This window comes from Brassica napus, chromosome C2 (genome assembly GCF_020379485.1).
Source record: "Brassica napus cultivar Da-Ae chromosome C2, Da-Ae, whole genome shotgun sequence".
Classification (NCBI taxonomy): Eukaryota; Viridiplantae; Streptophyta; class Magnoliopsida; order Brassicales; family Brassicaceae; genus Brassica; species Brassica napus.
In genome coordinates, this window is record NC_063445.1 from 52,899,341 (window position 1) to 52,915,572 (window position 16,232).

General features: G+C 41.5%; 2 protein-coding genes across 2 annotated transcripts; one reads left to right on the top strand and one right to left on the bottom strand.

Annotated features, from left to right (window-relative positions):
* Window positions 1-4,633: 4,633 nt before the first annotated feature.
* Window positions 4,634-8,366, bottom strand: LOC106367055 (UPF0725 protein At1g23960-like). The gene is made up of 7 exons (XM_013806747.3): window positions 8,269-8,366; window positions 7,983-8,129; window positions 7,670-7,892; window positions 7,466-7,565; window positions 7,423-7,429; window positions 7,308-7,382; window positions 4,634-7,228 (listed from the first exon to the last, which is right to left on the bottom strand). The coding sequence occupies exons 1-7, from the start codon at window positions 8,347-8,349 to the stop codon at window positions 6,875-6,877; spliced, it is 987 nt and encodes a 328-aa protein (XP_013662201.1). The 5' UTR covers window positions 8,350-8,366; the 3' UTR covers window positions 4,634-6,874.
* Window positions 8,367-10,994: 2,628 nt separating this feature from the next.
* On the top strand, window positions 10,995-11,522 carry LOC106367066. Its single transcript, XM_013806757.1, has one exon. It carries the CDS (start codon window positions 10,995-10,997, stop codon window positions 11,520-11,522), a length of 528 nt encoding a protein of 175 aa, XP_013662211.1.
* The last annotated feature ends 4,710 nt before the right edge of the window (window positions 11,523-16,232 follow it).

Here is a 16,232-nt window from a genome sequence, read left to right on the forward strand (position 1 = left end):
GGTTAAGAAAACATTCAGAAGTGAAATAACAATCGAAGTAAATATTCAGAGACAATCCTCAGGGTAATATCCATGGGGACGAATCAAATTAGTCAAATTATTACAGAAAAAAAAAATCCCTAAAGTACACCAAAAATCTCATTTTTGTCTAAGTAAAACTGATCATGAGAGCATCCGCAATGCCTGCTTGATCCTCCTCGTTAAGAAGTACAAAGCAAACCATAAAGGATTAATATTTTTCAATAAATCAATATGAAAACAAAGGAAGCATACACGTTCTTAAGAGATATACATGATAAAATAGGAATATACCTGCGGTGAGATCGGTCACATTGATTTTGTTTGGCTACCTGAGACTGAATATTGTCCACAACCTCCTTCAAAGGTGAAATTGTTGGGTACTTAGCTTCATCCTATACTAACCTTAATGCCAATCAAAAAAAAGTTTGGTTCTTTACATCACAGTCACCACAAAATCACTAATAAACTCTTTGTGAATATTTAAATAAAAAGCAGATACCTTGTGAGATAAGAATCAACAGGAACTCCATCAACAGTAAGAGTGGTACTCTCCACACCAGAGATCCTCTCCAATTCTTCGATCTGTCTTCTGATCTTCTGCAAAACTCCTTCCACAATCTATTTGACTGCACAAATATGAAGAGATCATCAATACAAAGGAATACGCAAAAGATCGCAATTTGTGATCAGATGAGTTACCTTTAGCAGATCATCGCCTAGAGCTAGCAGAGAATATAATGTTCTAACGCGAAGATTAGGAATGTTGAACGGCGAAATTGAAATCGACAATCCACCAAGTTAGATCATAAATAACATTAAAATCAACACACAACAATCAATTACAAATATCATTAAAAAACAAAAAAAATAAAAATTAAATGTGAGTCCCACTTAAATGAGGAGGTGCTGATGTGCACTAGCAAGCCATATACGCATGTGCTTCCGGCCATTTTTATAATATGTATTATTTCGGTCTTAAAATTTCAAAATCTCTAGTATCCAAGTTGGTTTAGTAGTAGATTTAGTCTGTTCTAGGTGTCTGGTTCGAACTTCTTTTGCTATCTCCTTATTTTCTTTTTTTTTAATTGTTTATGATTACTAAATAATAGCCCAAATTTTTTTTTTTTTGCTTCCAGCCCTTAAATTTTCCGACCGGACCTGCTGATATGGACAGACTTAGGAAATAGCAAAATTCTCCTACTAGACTAATAACAATGGGGGAGGGTGTTGAATCATTCTAATAACAATGGGGGAGGGTGTTGAATCATTTTTTCAACCGTTGAATACCATACAATGGTATAGTTGAAAAAGAAAAAAAATCTGATGTGGATTCATCATAGTTGAAAGTGTTGAATACTCATAAGCGGGGTCTATTTTTTCACTTTTCTTGTTTTTTATATCTTATCTTAAACATTTAAGGTAATTTATTATGTAACAGATTATATTTTTTTTGTAAAAAAAAGTTTTATATTAAAATTTATAATCTTTTGTGTTTTATAAATAGAAATTTGCTTCATTTGATTTGGATAAAGAAAAAATATTTATTTTATTAAATAAATGTTAGATTAAATGGTGGGGTAGAGTGTGTAAGTTTATTAAACAAAATTATGGTAGAGAAAAATATTGAAAGTGTGTTGGAATAATGTGGAAAAAAGGATGTGTCATGTTAAAAGTTGTAAATTAGGGTGTTGAATCATTTTTTTTTCCATTGTACATAGTGTTATAATATAGATTTAGAGTCAAATATAGATGTGGACTGAAAATACTATAGTAAAAAAGATTTAGTCAATAAACTCAACATATATTTCAATACTAAAATATTCATAATGATTCAGTTTGATTTAATATACGATTGTAGTTAAAAAAAAACGATTGTAGTTGATAAAAGAAAAAATCATCATGACTTTGAACTGAAGTGCTATTATGATATAAAAATTTATCAATGTTCAACTTAATGAATTAATATAGAGCATCTCCAACTCACAGGAATATATTTTTTTCTAAATGCTATTATATCTAAAATAAAATCTACATTGATTCACTTATATTTTCTGTAAAATAGAGATTGTTATTTTTTCATAGAAGATAAATATTAAGAAATAAAAGAATGACAGTTTAGAAACATATATTGGAGTTTTTACTTCTTTTTATATATATATATTTTTTAATTAGGTGAAATAGTAAAATACTTTAGAGATAATCTCTTAATATCAATATCCTTAAAAGGATAATAATAATAATACTTCTTAAAATGCATCTTAACCTTACTAGTAAAAATCATTTTGTATCATCAAAACATGACTGCCGAAAAGGCAATCCACCATCACACACATCCTAAGGTTTGAAAAAATCCCTGAAGATAATACATGTGAACATTATTGTTATTAGAGAACAATCTAACACAGTTTGTCCATCATTTAAAAAAAAAATTGACCAATATTTGCATTTTGGTATAAAATATATGTTTATTTTGATCTCATTGCATATTCTCAGTTGTTTGAAGTGAAGAAAATGTAGATGTCATTGCATATCCCAAATGACATATTATGATCCAATTGAAGAAAATGTAGACTAGGGGGTATCATTAAAGATATTGTACATGTCATATTTGCTTTAATTGTCGTCTTGATCTTCTTAAACCTCATGCTGATAATTTCTGCTATGGTTATATTGTGGAGGCTGACTTGCGACACATCCATGAAGATGGAGTTTCACAAGAAGTCACTTCTTTGTATTCTTGCTAGCATAAACCACCAAGTCTGATCTACTATACACCACAACTCAACAGGAATTGGATTCGCTCTGTTGAGCCTACAACAACGTTACAAGACGCGTTGTATCATTTGCGTAGTCACCTAATAGGGGCTGATATCATTGCATATTCTCTGTTTCGAATGAGAAATATTATATACTATGGTCCAAGAGCTGAAGGTGTGGATTTCTTGGTGTATCATGCAGTGATCACCGAATCTGTTATGTTATATCGAGGAGAATATGTGGCTTATTGTAGGATGTCTAATGGAGTGGATGCTGGTGATGATGGATATGTATATGTGTCTTTAAACAAAGTGTTCTTGTTTGTGGGATGGGTTAGTAGGTTCAACTAGTTTAGCCAACAAAAGAACCACAACATCTCCTCATCAATTTTGTTTTCCTAGACATGTGGAAGCCATAACACTTTGCCAGCAGCTCCACAGGTATGACGATGATAATCTTCTAGCATTTATATATTTATTTTATGGCATGTTTATGCAATCTTTCTTTCTGTTTACTGTAAGATTTTAAAATCTTAAATCAATCATCAACAACTTGTAGAAGAGAGTAATGGTGTAGATTCACCCCATTAAAAACACATCCATATTGCACCTTTATTACGTGGCACATCAGCAACATCGAGTCTTATACAACTGAAATTCCATGTTCCATCTATCAATGTTTTGAACCCATTACCAAATCTTTATGTAATTCACTATGAGCCAATGATTCAAGCTACAGTACTTACAATTTTTCATTGTACATTTTTAATGCATTTCATTTTTCTTATTCATAAGAGCAACAAAACCACAATGATGAAGCTTACCTAAAATGAAAGAATAACACTAGAGGGGAATAAGAAATCAAAAGCACTAAAAAGGTACAATAATAAACTGTAAAGAAATTGATGAACATACTCAAACAAAGACTAGTCTTTTATATATATGATGATACATATTGCAACAATAAAGACACAGTATAACATATATATTGGATAAACACGATTAAAATATATAATCATCTAATTTGACAATCAAAAGACATCAGTCCACACAAGTACCTTATGGTGTTGAGATACTCTCAGTATCAAAGCTATATGTTGTATATGACTAATAGGCAAACAAAAAAAATTAGTAAGCAACACTAGAAGCAAATTCATTCATGTGTTAATCTTATTTTGTGTGATGGAAATATGCAATATTTACCTCAATTCCTTTACTTAATTTCAATACTTCATATGTTCATTGATGAACTTGTAGCTATCTTCAATATGAAATGTCATATTCTATGAATGTTTTTTTTTTGTTGATCAATTGTGGACGATGCTTGTACTGTTTCTTTATTCAATGATTTATTCTCTTTACAATTATAATTATTTATTTTATACATGAATTATGGCGCCAATAACACATAAATCCTAAACCTTAGCTTTATTAGAATAGGAAACATCATTACCGAAATAAGATTTTATACAATTTCAATAGTATCAAATAAATGTTCAATATTCTCTCTAAGTCGGATCATGAAAATTTTGGTAACTCAATTTCAGTATTATTAAAAAAGTAGCAAAGAAAAAGTGTTGGAGATAGCCAAAAGATCAAATGTTGCTGTCGAAGTTGTTAGATTCATGGAAACTTACAAGGGTAAGGCGTAATCTTGGAAGGAGTTTGAGTCGGGGGGGGGGGGGGGGGGGGGAGGGGTATGTAGTGACGTTGTAAATCCATATAAAGCGGTCTCGAACCAGCTCTTTTCAATTGATAAAGGAAACAAAAACAAGGAGGTTTGTCTTGCAAAACTTGATCATGCTATAGTTTGTTCATTAACATTTTTATGCATTTTAAAGCTTTTTTTTTTTTTGTAAATCGTAGATTATACCTATATATATATACAGTAACAATGTGTATTTCATGTGCATCCTTTGGTGAAAAACGTAAATTTAAAAACTTGATGGAAAAGAGAATTTCTTGTTGCATCAAGATCCCATATGCATACCATATGTCCACATGGTTGCTGCTATATTTGCTCTCCAATTATTAGCATTCACCCTTTCTTTAGTACCATTATGAACATCATCATCCATGTTCTCATATTCACCTATTTCTTGATTGATTGCATCTACTAGTAACCTCAATAACAACTTGTGTCAGGTTCAGACCATGAATGGTATTAAGTATTAACCTTTACCTTTTACATCTTTTGGATCTCCCATTGTTTGAAAAGAAACTAGTTATATAACACCATAAGGATTATAAGAACCAAGATAACTAATCTATAGTCTTTTTAAAACCATTTCTATAATAATGGATTAACAAGTTTTATATTGATCGTCAAAAGACTCAACCCCATAAAAGGAACAATATTCAAAGACAAACGTCATCCAAATTCATGAAAACTAAACAAAATGATGAAACCAATATAAAACTACACATTCCAATAAGCAAAAGTAATGAAAAAGAACACTCACTTTGACAAATAAAAGAGATGATTGATGCATGTATCCAATCAGTTTTGTAAGCTCTTCCCCATGTTACTGATCTTATATATAGATATATGCATACGTATCTAACCCTAATTAAACAACTAAACATAAAAGAAGCCCACAATATTATTTGATTTTCGAAGGAGCAGCCCATAAAGATATCAGCAAGATATATATTTTATCCAAAACAAAAATAAAAATTAGCATTGCTAGCTCGTGTACCTTACATGTTACATCCAGAGATCTCCTGGCTTTTATGGTGGAAGGACAAAACCAAAGCTCTGAACTTCTACCTTAGCTTGCATATTTGGAGCAAGTAGTCTCATAGAAGAGATGATTGATGCATGTATGCATGTTACTGATCTTATATATAGATATATGCATACGTATCTAACCCTAATTAAACAACTAAACATAAAAGAAGCCCACCATATTATTTGATTTTCGAAGGAGCAGCCCATAAAGATATCAGCAAGATATATATTTTATCCAAAACAAAAATAAAAATTAGCATTGCTAGCTCGTGTACCTTACATGTTACATCCAGAGATCTCCTGGCTTTTATGGTGGAAGGACAAAACCAAAGCTCTGAACTTCTACCTTAGCTTGCATATTTGGAGCAAGTAGTCTCATAGAAGAATACTTCCTCAAGCTTTTGAGTTTTGAGAGTCGAAGCAATGTACCTGTTTCAACTGCACTTGACAAATAGCTTATTTGGGTGAACCAAACCTCTAATTTCTTATAGCTTTTTCTCTCTCAAGAGGCAAGGATTTATGCAAATAGGTTTAACTCATGTAAATAAGTTTGTTAGATATCCTGCAACAAAAAGAAACAGAGAAACAGTGATTCCAACAATACAAAGCAAAGACCTGCCATCAACACAGAGACCTGCCATCAACACTGCCCCACCACAAACTCCTTTAGCCTTCATTGTCAGTGCCATCGAAATAAAAGAGACATGAAAAGAGTGATCTTAAAACTCTTGTATGTTAACAAGATCAGAAGCACCATATCTTCTGGTAATACAACGAGTGATAGCCCGTAGATATGGCACAATAACAAATCTGCTACATAAACATTACTCGGACTAGGTGTAATCATATTGAGAAGTATTGAATCTTACACTAGCTCCATTGTAGACAGAATTAGGGAGCACGAGCGACGACGTCACCTTGTTGAACACCCAAATCACCATGAATCCTGGCCACCTTTGATTTTGGAGAGACGGTGGCGAAGTAACAAGTATAGAGGTGTGAGCTTCATCGTCACCATTGTGTTCAGGGATATGGATCGTTTTGCTTTGGCCAATTTTTAATATTGAATTTGGGTCTTTCCAAATAAGAGGCACAAAGGTGAGATTTGAGTTACCATAGTTTTGACTGAAAATAATAAAAAAGTTTGCTTCAAATCCTTTTCATAGTTTTTTCTTTTCAAAAGTGTTTATCTTTGAATAACAATAGATTTGATTTTGTTTTTGTAAATTATTAATTGAATAAGAGTGGATTACATGTGTATTGAATCTTGGATTTTAAATGTTTGGGTTTTGTTTTTAAATCCTCAGTTATTCAACTGATGATTATTATTATGATGATAGCAGAGAGACCTGTAGAGGTCAATGATCTAGCTTTTCCACCAATCAGCAATGGGGATGGCTGGGCACGGGGGAGTCGTAGGGTACAGCCTCTTCTGCTCAGCACAAAATTCATCAGTGCTCCGGAGGCGAGTCATAGGGCGATGACTGGTGTCTTCGCCGACCGAGAACCCAAACCCACCCATGAGAGTGAAGTATCCGGTAGACAGATCCACATACCTTCTAATTATGACTCTGCGCTCAACATGCTCACCATCCTCACCAACCCGAGCCACGGGCAAGCCTTTAAACGTTATGTAGAAAATGGTACTTGTGGCATCCACATGCTCAATAGGTGATCTTTCCCTTGCAACTCTCACAATCTGTAGCTTGGAGAGATGGCTCTGCAAAGAAAAGAAAAAAAAAAAACATTAGCTAACATTCATTTGTTGTTGGCTATATGGAAGAAAAGAAGAAACTTACTTCGGGAATGTTCCTATCATTTGAACAAAGAGCAATTTCCAAGTATAGACGAATCCAGTCCTCTGATTCCTTCAGCTGCAAAAGCAATAAATCATATCAATGACGGACAAAAGGCCAATACACTTTATAAAAAAAAGAGAAGAAGTGATATTGTGTACCAGTAGAAACGTGTTGTATCCTCAAAATCGGTTGGCCAGAAAGGTAATCCCTTGTCATCACATGCATCCTCATCCGGTCTCAAGGGATAAATGGTGGAACCTTTGATAATAAACAAGTGAGAGAGAGAGAGAGAGAGAGAGAGAGAGAGAGGATTTTATACAAGACATTAATAATTTTAAGAAAGAGAGAAGGAATTTAGTTACCAATTGGCCTAATTGGTTCTGGGAAGGGAGGCTTATCAGCTTGAGGTCTAGCAATGAAGACCATCAAATTCAGACTAGCATATACTTCCTCAGAGACTCCAACCAAAAAGGTTATCAGCGAACTGGTCGCTGGATCATAAGCGACCAAAGTGATGCGGTACGAGGAGATACAATTCATAATCATGTTGAACTTCTTCAGGTGGTGGAACTCTAAATTTGTTCCCTAGCATACAAAATACATCAATGATCATAATCAAGAAAGAAAGAAAGAAATTGATCAAAAAATGGAGAAGAAACTGAGATTATTATTTACCTTAGAGAGGTTGTAACGATGGAGACCGAGTCTAGCGTAAAGATTGACCAACACACGTTTAGGATACCTCATCCTCTTGTTTTCACAATCGTAAGGCACGAGTCCGCGTGTATTTTGAGGTACTGAGATATGTTCGATATCAAAACCCTATATATATGAAACAAAAAGATTCAAAAGTCTCAGCCGAATATGATCATATATCCAAACAAAAAAAACCACTTCCACTGATTCCTAATGAAACTGTGTTCACACATATAAATTGAAGAAGAAGAAGAAGAAGATTTACCCCTGATTCCCTCACTTGCTCCCAGTAATTCATCTGGGTAAGGATGAAGCCATCCTCAATACGAAGAATAGGAGAAGACATGATTGATCGATCCTGCTCCGCTGAAATCGAAAGATTTTTAAATTTCTGTGAAACTGTTACAAAATTTGATTTAAACATAGATCGCACAAATCAACGGACTACATACACAGAGACATAGTTCTCACAAATCAACGGACTGCATACACAGAAACTCAAACATAGAGAGTTTAGGAGATGGATTACATCCCTCCACAAGGCCCATCAAATAACAGGCCCTAGCCCGGCAAGCTCGGCTGAGTTTAGTCGGCTTAGCGGCTAAAGACGTCGGCTCGACCCCAAAGTACTTTTAGCCGATTAACTAAGCCGATTAAATGTACCCGGCTTAGAGAGAACAGTACCGAGGCCCGTGTACTCGGCCTTTCATGACAAGGCCCAAAGGACGACGCTATTAGGGCATCAAGGACAAAGGCATTATAAGAGGGGATGAGAAGACAAGAAGATGGGAACTTACACACACTAAGCGGCCAGATCTAGGGTTTCCTAATCATCTCTTTGATTCTGTTGCTTAAAACTTTGATCTTGTCTCCTTATTTCCCGTCAATCTTGTAACCTCTTGTTTTATTCTAATAAAAGCGTCTTTAGTCACCTCATTCCTAAGTTCATCATTCTAATCAACCGAATCCTGTACAAACAATTGGCGCCCACCGTGGGGCTGACTAAAGTAACGTTCTAGATCTACATGGTTCAAAACGACGCCACCTTCGGCGCTCCGGGCGGTGAACCAACCCCAACGCCCGAAGCCGCGCCGCCCATCACCGCAGATTTCATGAGCTCTATCATGGCTCGACTTGCTCATCAAGACGAAGTCTAAAAGACGACCAACGACCAGTTAGCTGCTCTGGTCGCGGCCCTCACAGCTCCCGACGGCCAAACAAGCCGTCCCCAGCAGATACGCCGTCGCCTCTTTAACACCAACCCGACGGCGACCATATCTCAGACGACTCTGAGCCTAACGAAACCCTTCTCGCCGACCACCCCCCAGTAGGTTCTGATCTCGCAACCATACGCGAGCTCGCCGAGCTCAAACTCAGCTTCCAACAAATGAGCGAGAAGATCCATCAAGTAACCAGCGCGGCCCCGCAAATCGAGAGCGTCCTCGCCGCAACATCACGAACTCCGTTTACTAGCGCTCTGACCAGTGTCCAACTCGGAAAGATAGAAAAACTGCGCCTACCCGAGTACAAACCCGGCGGAGACCCAGTGGAACACATGACAGCTTTCAACATTGCGATGGCACGGGCTCGACTCCCAGACGAAGAAAGGGACGCAGGCTACTGCCAACTGTTCGTCGAAACTCTCCACGAGCAAGCCCTAACCTGGTTTTCCCAGTTAGAAGAAAACTCCATCGGGAGCTTCCGCGACTTGTCAGCAGCTTTTCTTAAGACTTACATTATGTTCACCAAGCGCAGCGCTACTGCCTCTAGCTTGTGGAACCTCAACCAAACCAAAGACCAGAGCCTTCGCGACTACATGGAGAAGTTCAAAGCCGTAGTCTCGAGGATTGAAATTCCAGACGGTATCGCCATTGACGCCTTGCGGAACACTTTGTGGGTTCATTCTAAATTCCGAGAGGATTTATACCAAAACCCAACTACGTCGCTCCACGACGCTATCGCGCGATCTGACAATTTCATCCGAATGGAAGAAGATACTAACGCCATTCTCAGCAAGATGAACGCACCAAAAGCTCCAGCGGCTAAAAACGCCAACACGCGACAAGAACCGCGCCAGCATGCTCCAACCGACAAAAACGGCCACAAAGACGGATACATGTATGTCGTTAACGAGAACAACGTGTCGGTTTCAACTCTCGTAGTCCGCGGAGAGGGATGGAACAAGTGGGTAAGGGAGCTCGATTCGTCTGACAAACCAGTCGACGCCGTTTGCTCGACCCAAACTACAAGAGCAGCAGGACCTTCCAGAACCGTCGATCTCACCAAACACTGTAAGTATCACGATGTCAAAGGGCACGATACGACAGAATGCAAATCACTCTACGCGCATTATCTCTCGTCCCTTGCGAGCAGTGAATTTAAGTTCGAACCCTTGAAAGCTAAACCAAAGAATGGCAAGAGCTGGAGCAAGAACAAGGAAAGAAGAGCCCAGCGCAAAGCCACCGGCAAAGGTCGACAAAACGACGCTCAACGACCAGACGACGAGGAGGAAACCCCGAATGATAATTGTGAGGGAGACTCCTCAGCCGACGAAGAGCATCCTGCTAATCGAAGACGCATCGAGGTTATACTCTCTCAACAATCTTTGTCGTCCGACGACGATAACGACGATGCGCCTGTACTCGGAGATCTGAGAGACGTCCTGAAATGGAAGTTCGAGTCCGAAAATGATAGCAGTCCCAAGCACAGAGATCTCCGGACGATGCTGGATACACGGAAGTCTCGACATATCTCGACAAGCGACACTAACAACAACAAAGAGCCAATTAGCGACCTCCGAGATAAACTCAACGCTGGCGCATGCGACCTTCGCATACAGCTCAACCGTTCAAAACCAACGGACTTACGACGACAGTTGGAGCGAGCTAACGGTCATTCTCAACCTACAGCGCATGACACCAGCATATCCTAGACCTCCGCACCTTGCTAGACTCTAAGCGAGTACAAACGGGACAGTCGTTGAATGTCATCATGGGAGGCTCCCCTCCTAGCGGAGACTCTGTCCGTTCTGTAAAAGACTATCGTCGACAAGTCGCGACTTCCCAGAAGTGGCCGACTAAACCGACAAGTCATCCTCCGATAACCTTCTCACCGGACGACGCTGAAGGAGTTCACGCTCCCCATAATGATCCTCTTCTCGTCGTCCTTGGAATTGGAGAGTATGATGTCACCAAGATCCTCATTGACACCGGAAATTCCGTCAACCTCATCTTCCTAGGAACTCTGCAGAAGATGGGAGTTGATCTTGACGACATAAAAGCGTCCTCCAGAACGTTAATCGGATTCAATGGATCCTCTGAAACTATCTTGGGAACGATCCGTCTCCCGGTACGCGCGTGTGGCGTTACTCGAACGGTTAAGTTTGCCATTGTAAGCACAAAAGCTCCGTATCACGCTATACTTGGCACCCCTTGGCTACACTCGATGCAAGCCGTTCTTTCCACCTACCACCAGTGCGTCAAGTTCCCTGGTACGGACGGAAGGATAAAAACGTTGTGAGGGGATCAAAAGGCCGCTAGGGATCTCCTAGTCGCCACAGTCAAACTCCAACGGTCATCTCTACCCGTTAATTCTGTGTCTCCCCCAACCTCAAAAGTCTGTTCCCAGAAAAGCGAGGTTCTCGAGTTATCTATTGACGACGCCGATCAAAGTCGAACCGTAAGGGTTGGTGCATACCTTTCTGAGGAAATGCAGCAGTCAATTCTGGATTTCCTCAGGAAGAACGTGTCTACATTCGCTTGGTCTATGGCAGACATGAAGGGCATTGACCCGACTATAACGACTCACGAACTAAACGTTGACCCAACATTCAAACCTATCCGCCAGAAGAAACGTAAGATCGGCCCTGACAGGTCGAAGGCCGTAAACGAAGAAGTTGACAAGCTACTCGGCGCAGGTTCGATCGCTGAGGTCCGCTACCCCGAATGGTTGGCAAATCCGGTAGTCGTCAAAAAGAAAAATGGCAAGTGGCGCGTCTGGGTCGACTTCACCGATCTGAATAAAGCCTGCCCAAAGGATAGTTACCCTCTTCCCAACATCGACCGTTTAGTCGAGTCTACGGCCGGAAACGAGATGCTAACCTTCATGGACGCCTTCTCTGGATACAATCAAATAATGATGCACCCGGATGATCGCGAGAAGACGGCCTTCATCACAGACAGGGGAACCTACTGCTATAAGGTCATGCCGTTCGGTTTGAAGAACGCCGGAGCAACCTATCAACGACTTGTGAACAAGATGTTCGTAGACAAGCTGGGCATCACCATGGAAATGTACATCGATGACATGCTGGTTAAGTCACTCCATGCCACTGACCACCTCCGTCATCTGCAAGAATGCTTTGAAACTCTCAACAAACACGGCATGAAGCTGAACCCAGCAAAATGCACGTTCGGAGTCTCTTCAGGCGAGTTCCTCGGCTACATTGTCACACAGCGAGGAATCGAGGCAAACCCGAAGCAAATATCCGCTGTCCTGAACCTCCCGAGTCCAAAAAATAGTAGAGAAGTACAACGGCTCATGGGCAGGATAGCTGCTCTAAATCGTTTCATCTCCAGATCCACCGACAAGTGCCTGCCCTTTTACGATCTCTTACGAGGAAACAAGAGGTTCATTTGGGACGAGAAGGGCGAGGATGCATTTACCCAACTCAAGCAGTACCTGACAACACCTCCAGTACTCGCTAAGCCGGACGTCGGTGATGTTCTATCTCTTTATGTCGCAGTGTCACAAGCTGCAGTCAGCAGCGTTCTGATAAAGGAAGACTGCGGCGAACAAAAGCCCATCTTCTACACGAGCAGGCGCATGACCGGACCAGAGACGCGATACCCAACCCTGGAGAAGATGGCTTTAGCAGTCGTCGAAGCAGCGAGAAAGCTTCAACCATATTTCCAGTCACATTCAGTGGAGGTACTGACTGACCAGCCTCTCCGAACGATACTCCAAAACACCAACAGATCGGGCAGACTCACGAAGTGGGCCATCGAACTCGGTGAGCTCGATATCACCTACAAGAACCGCACAGCGGCGAAATCCCAAGTCCTTGCGGACTTCCTGGTCGAGTTGGCCCCAGAATTGGAGCAAGATCTCACACTCCCAAGCTCAAACTGGACGCTGCACGTCGATGGATCGTCGACCAACAAGGGAGCGGGTGCCGGAGTCCAACTACAGTCCCCGACCGGCGAACTAATCAGACAGTATTTCAGTTTTGGCTTTCCCACATCAAACAACGAAGCAGAGTACAAATCTCTGATCGCTGGACTCCGCCAAGCAAAAGCCGTAAAAGCTAAACGACTAAGCGCCTATTGCGACTCCCAGTTAGTCCCCAGTCAATTCAGTGGCGATTACGATGCCCGAAATGACCGAATGGACGCCTAACTCAAAATAGTGCAAAGCCTGGCAGCAGAGTTCGAGTTCTTTGAACTCATCAAAGTTCCCAGAGGCGAAAACGTCTGCGCCGACGCCCTCGCGGCCCTCGGCAGCAAGCTTCGTGATCAAGTTAAATTAACCATCCCGATACATCGTATCGAGAAACCAAGCATCGATATACCAACCGACCAAACCCTCGTTGCCCCGGTCATCGAACCCGCTACTCCAGACGACGACGGATTTGGTCCAGATTGGAGAACTGAGTTCATCGACTACCTCTCAAAGGGAGAACTCCCAACAGAAAAATGGGCAGCTCGCCGACTAAAAACACGCAGCGCCCATTACGTGTTCTCGACGATGAACTACACCGATGGACCGCGGGTAAAGTGCTCCTAAAATGCATCCATGGCGACGAGACAGCAAGGGTTATGGCAGAGACGCACGAAGGCGCTGGCGGAAATCATTCGGGCGGACGTGCATTAGCGATCAAAGTAAGGAGCTTGGGATTCTTCTGGCCAACAATGAACGCAGACTGCGAGTCTTACGCGAGAAGCTGCGACAAGTGCCAACGTCACGCACCTAGCATCCATTGTCCAACCGAAATGTTGCGAACAACCACCGCCCCATACCCGTTCATGCGATGGGCAATGGACATCATAGGACCCCTGTTCCCGCCAAAGACGCTTCATCCTCGTCCTCACCGACTACTTCACCAAATGGATCGAAGCTGAAGCATACGCTCTAGTCACAGACAAAGAAGTCCGCGGTTTCGTCTGGAAAAACATTATTTGCCACCACGGTTTGCCTTATGAGATCGTTACTGATAACGGATCGCAGTTCATGTCAGACAACTTCAAGGAGTTCTGTGGCAAATGAAACATTCGACTAAGCCCCTCCACTCCTCGTTACCCGCAAGGTAATGGCCAGGCAGAATCCTCAAATAAACTCATCATCGATGGCATTAAAAAGCGTCTGGACCTGAAAAAGGGTCACTGGGCTGACGAGCTCGACGGAGTCCTATGGAGCCATCGCACAACGCCGCGAGGATAGACTAAATCGACACCTTTCTCCCTCGCCTACGGCGTAGAAGCCATGGCTCCCGCTGAAGTCAACGTTTCAAGCCTCCGACGCTCCAAGATGCCTCAATACGTCGAACTCAACAAGGAAATGCTACTCGACGCCCTTGATGAGATAGAAGAACGACGAGATCAAGCTCTGCTGCGCATCCAGAACTATCAACACCAGATTGAGAGTTACTACAACAAAAGGAGCTAAACGCCGGTAAACTCGGCGCCAGGTGAGAGGGACCTTTCAAAATCATCAAAGTCGTCAAACCTGGAGTATACCGACTTCAAACTTCACGTGGCGAAGAAGTCCCTCGATCATGGAACTCAATGCATCTACGACGCTTCTACCCGTAGGCGCAAAAAAAAAAAAAAAAAAAAAAAAAAACCCCGAGTAGAAGCACCCCCGTGGTCACTTCTACTTGGCCGAGTAAATGCGCCAACAACGGCCACTTTTACTCGGGAAAACACGAACTACGAATGGCTTGATCCTCAACCGAGGTACGTAGGCAGATTAAACAGGTCCAGCTATAACAAAACCAAAGTCAAAACCTTATCTAGGCCTCAATCGAGTAAATGATGACTTTCATATCCAACGGTTCCCGTGCCTCCAGCAGAGGACACGCGGACACTCACGTTCCTTTTTCCTGCTGCTATGTCCTGATCAGACACTTAGCTTCGGGACCCAACAGTCGCGAATCACCTATGCTCAAAGCATTGAACCGACTAAATAGAGAGAATCTTTGCCTTTTCTCGACTGAAACGTAACGGCTTAGCTACCCGGTTACTTAATTGTCACTGAGGAAACGGACGGAAGAACCTTCCACTCTTATATTCAGCTCTTTGTCTTCGAAATTGAATGACTTACTTAGACATAACTTCAATCGAAACACGACAACAGCTGAATAACACCCATTAGCGGTTTATTCTCAATTTTCTATTTTGCAAAAGACTAAGGATCAGGAGTCTAATGTTTCAAAACGAGAACACCGTGAAACACTACAGATAACTGAAACTTACTTAGAAAAAGTTGCAAATACCGATAAGAAACACAAAGAGAGAGTCATAAAAATACAACAACAAGGTCTATCAAGACCACGAGTGATAGCATCCGAATAATAAATACAACAAGAAAAAGATCAAGCGACCGTGTCGTGGTCGTCCTTCTTCGACACAACCGGGTCAAGCGACTCCACGGTTTCTTCAGCGACTTGAGCGTTGAGGCCTTCAATCTGCGCAGGAGGGTCCGAGGCTGACGGGTTCAGAGCCGCTTCTTCGATAAGCGCCGGAGACGACCTGTTCTCCTCCTGGTCGCCCCCCTCGTCGTCTTCCCGTTCTTCAGACGAGGAAACCAAGACCGGATCTTCAGCGGCTACGTTCCCTGTTTCCTTTTGAATCGCGTTGCCGCCTACCTCGGGATCGTTCTTGTCAGGACACTCCTCGACCGCAGTTCCTTCAGGGTAGGTGATGCGCTTTGACAAAGCAGAAGTAATATCAATCATTGGCTCGTCAGTCGGATCTTCGGCGGCCTCACGAGAAGTAATCAGTTGGGAAGCCGATTCATGGCCAATCAGACCAACATTCGATCCGTACGGATCAAGCGTTCCCATCAATTCCTCGCTTACGAACCGAGAAGGGAGGTTGAGTGGAGAGAGGGCAAAATCTGCTTCTGAGAACGGATCGAGGCGATGTTTAGCGACCTCGGCCTCGTGCAACTTCTCTTGCTCCGAGAAGATGTCTATCATTTCCTGCGGAATCTCCGTCCCGCTATCTCTTA

Coding starts and splice junctions, on each gene's coding strand:
- LOC106367055 (XM_013806747.3), bottom strand. CDS start 8,349: ATGTCTTCTCCTATTCTTCGTATTGAGGATGGCTTCATCCTTACCCAG. Junction 7,893..7,982: donor ATCGTTACAACCTCTCTAAG/GTAAATAATAAT, acceptor TTTGTATGCTAG/GGAACAAATTTAGAGTTCCA. Junction 7,566..7,669: donor AGAACCAATTAGGCCAATTG/GTAACTAAATTC, acceptor TTATTATCAAAG/GTTCCACCATTTATCCCTTG.
- LOC106367066 (XM_013806757.1), top strand. CDS start 10,995: ATGGGAGGCTCCCCTCCTAGCGGAGACTCTGTCCGTTCTGTAAAAGAC.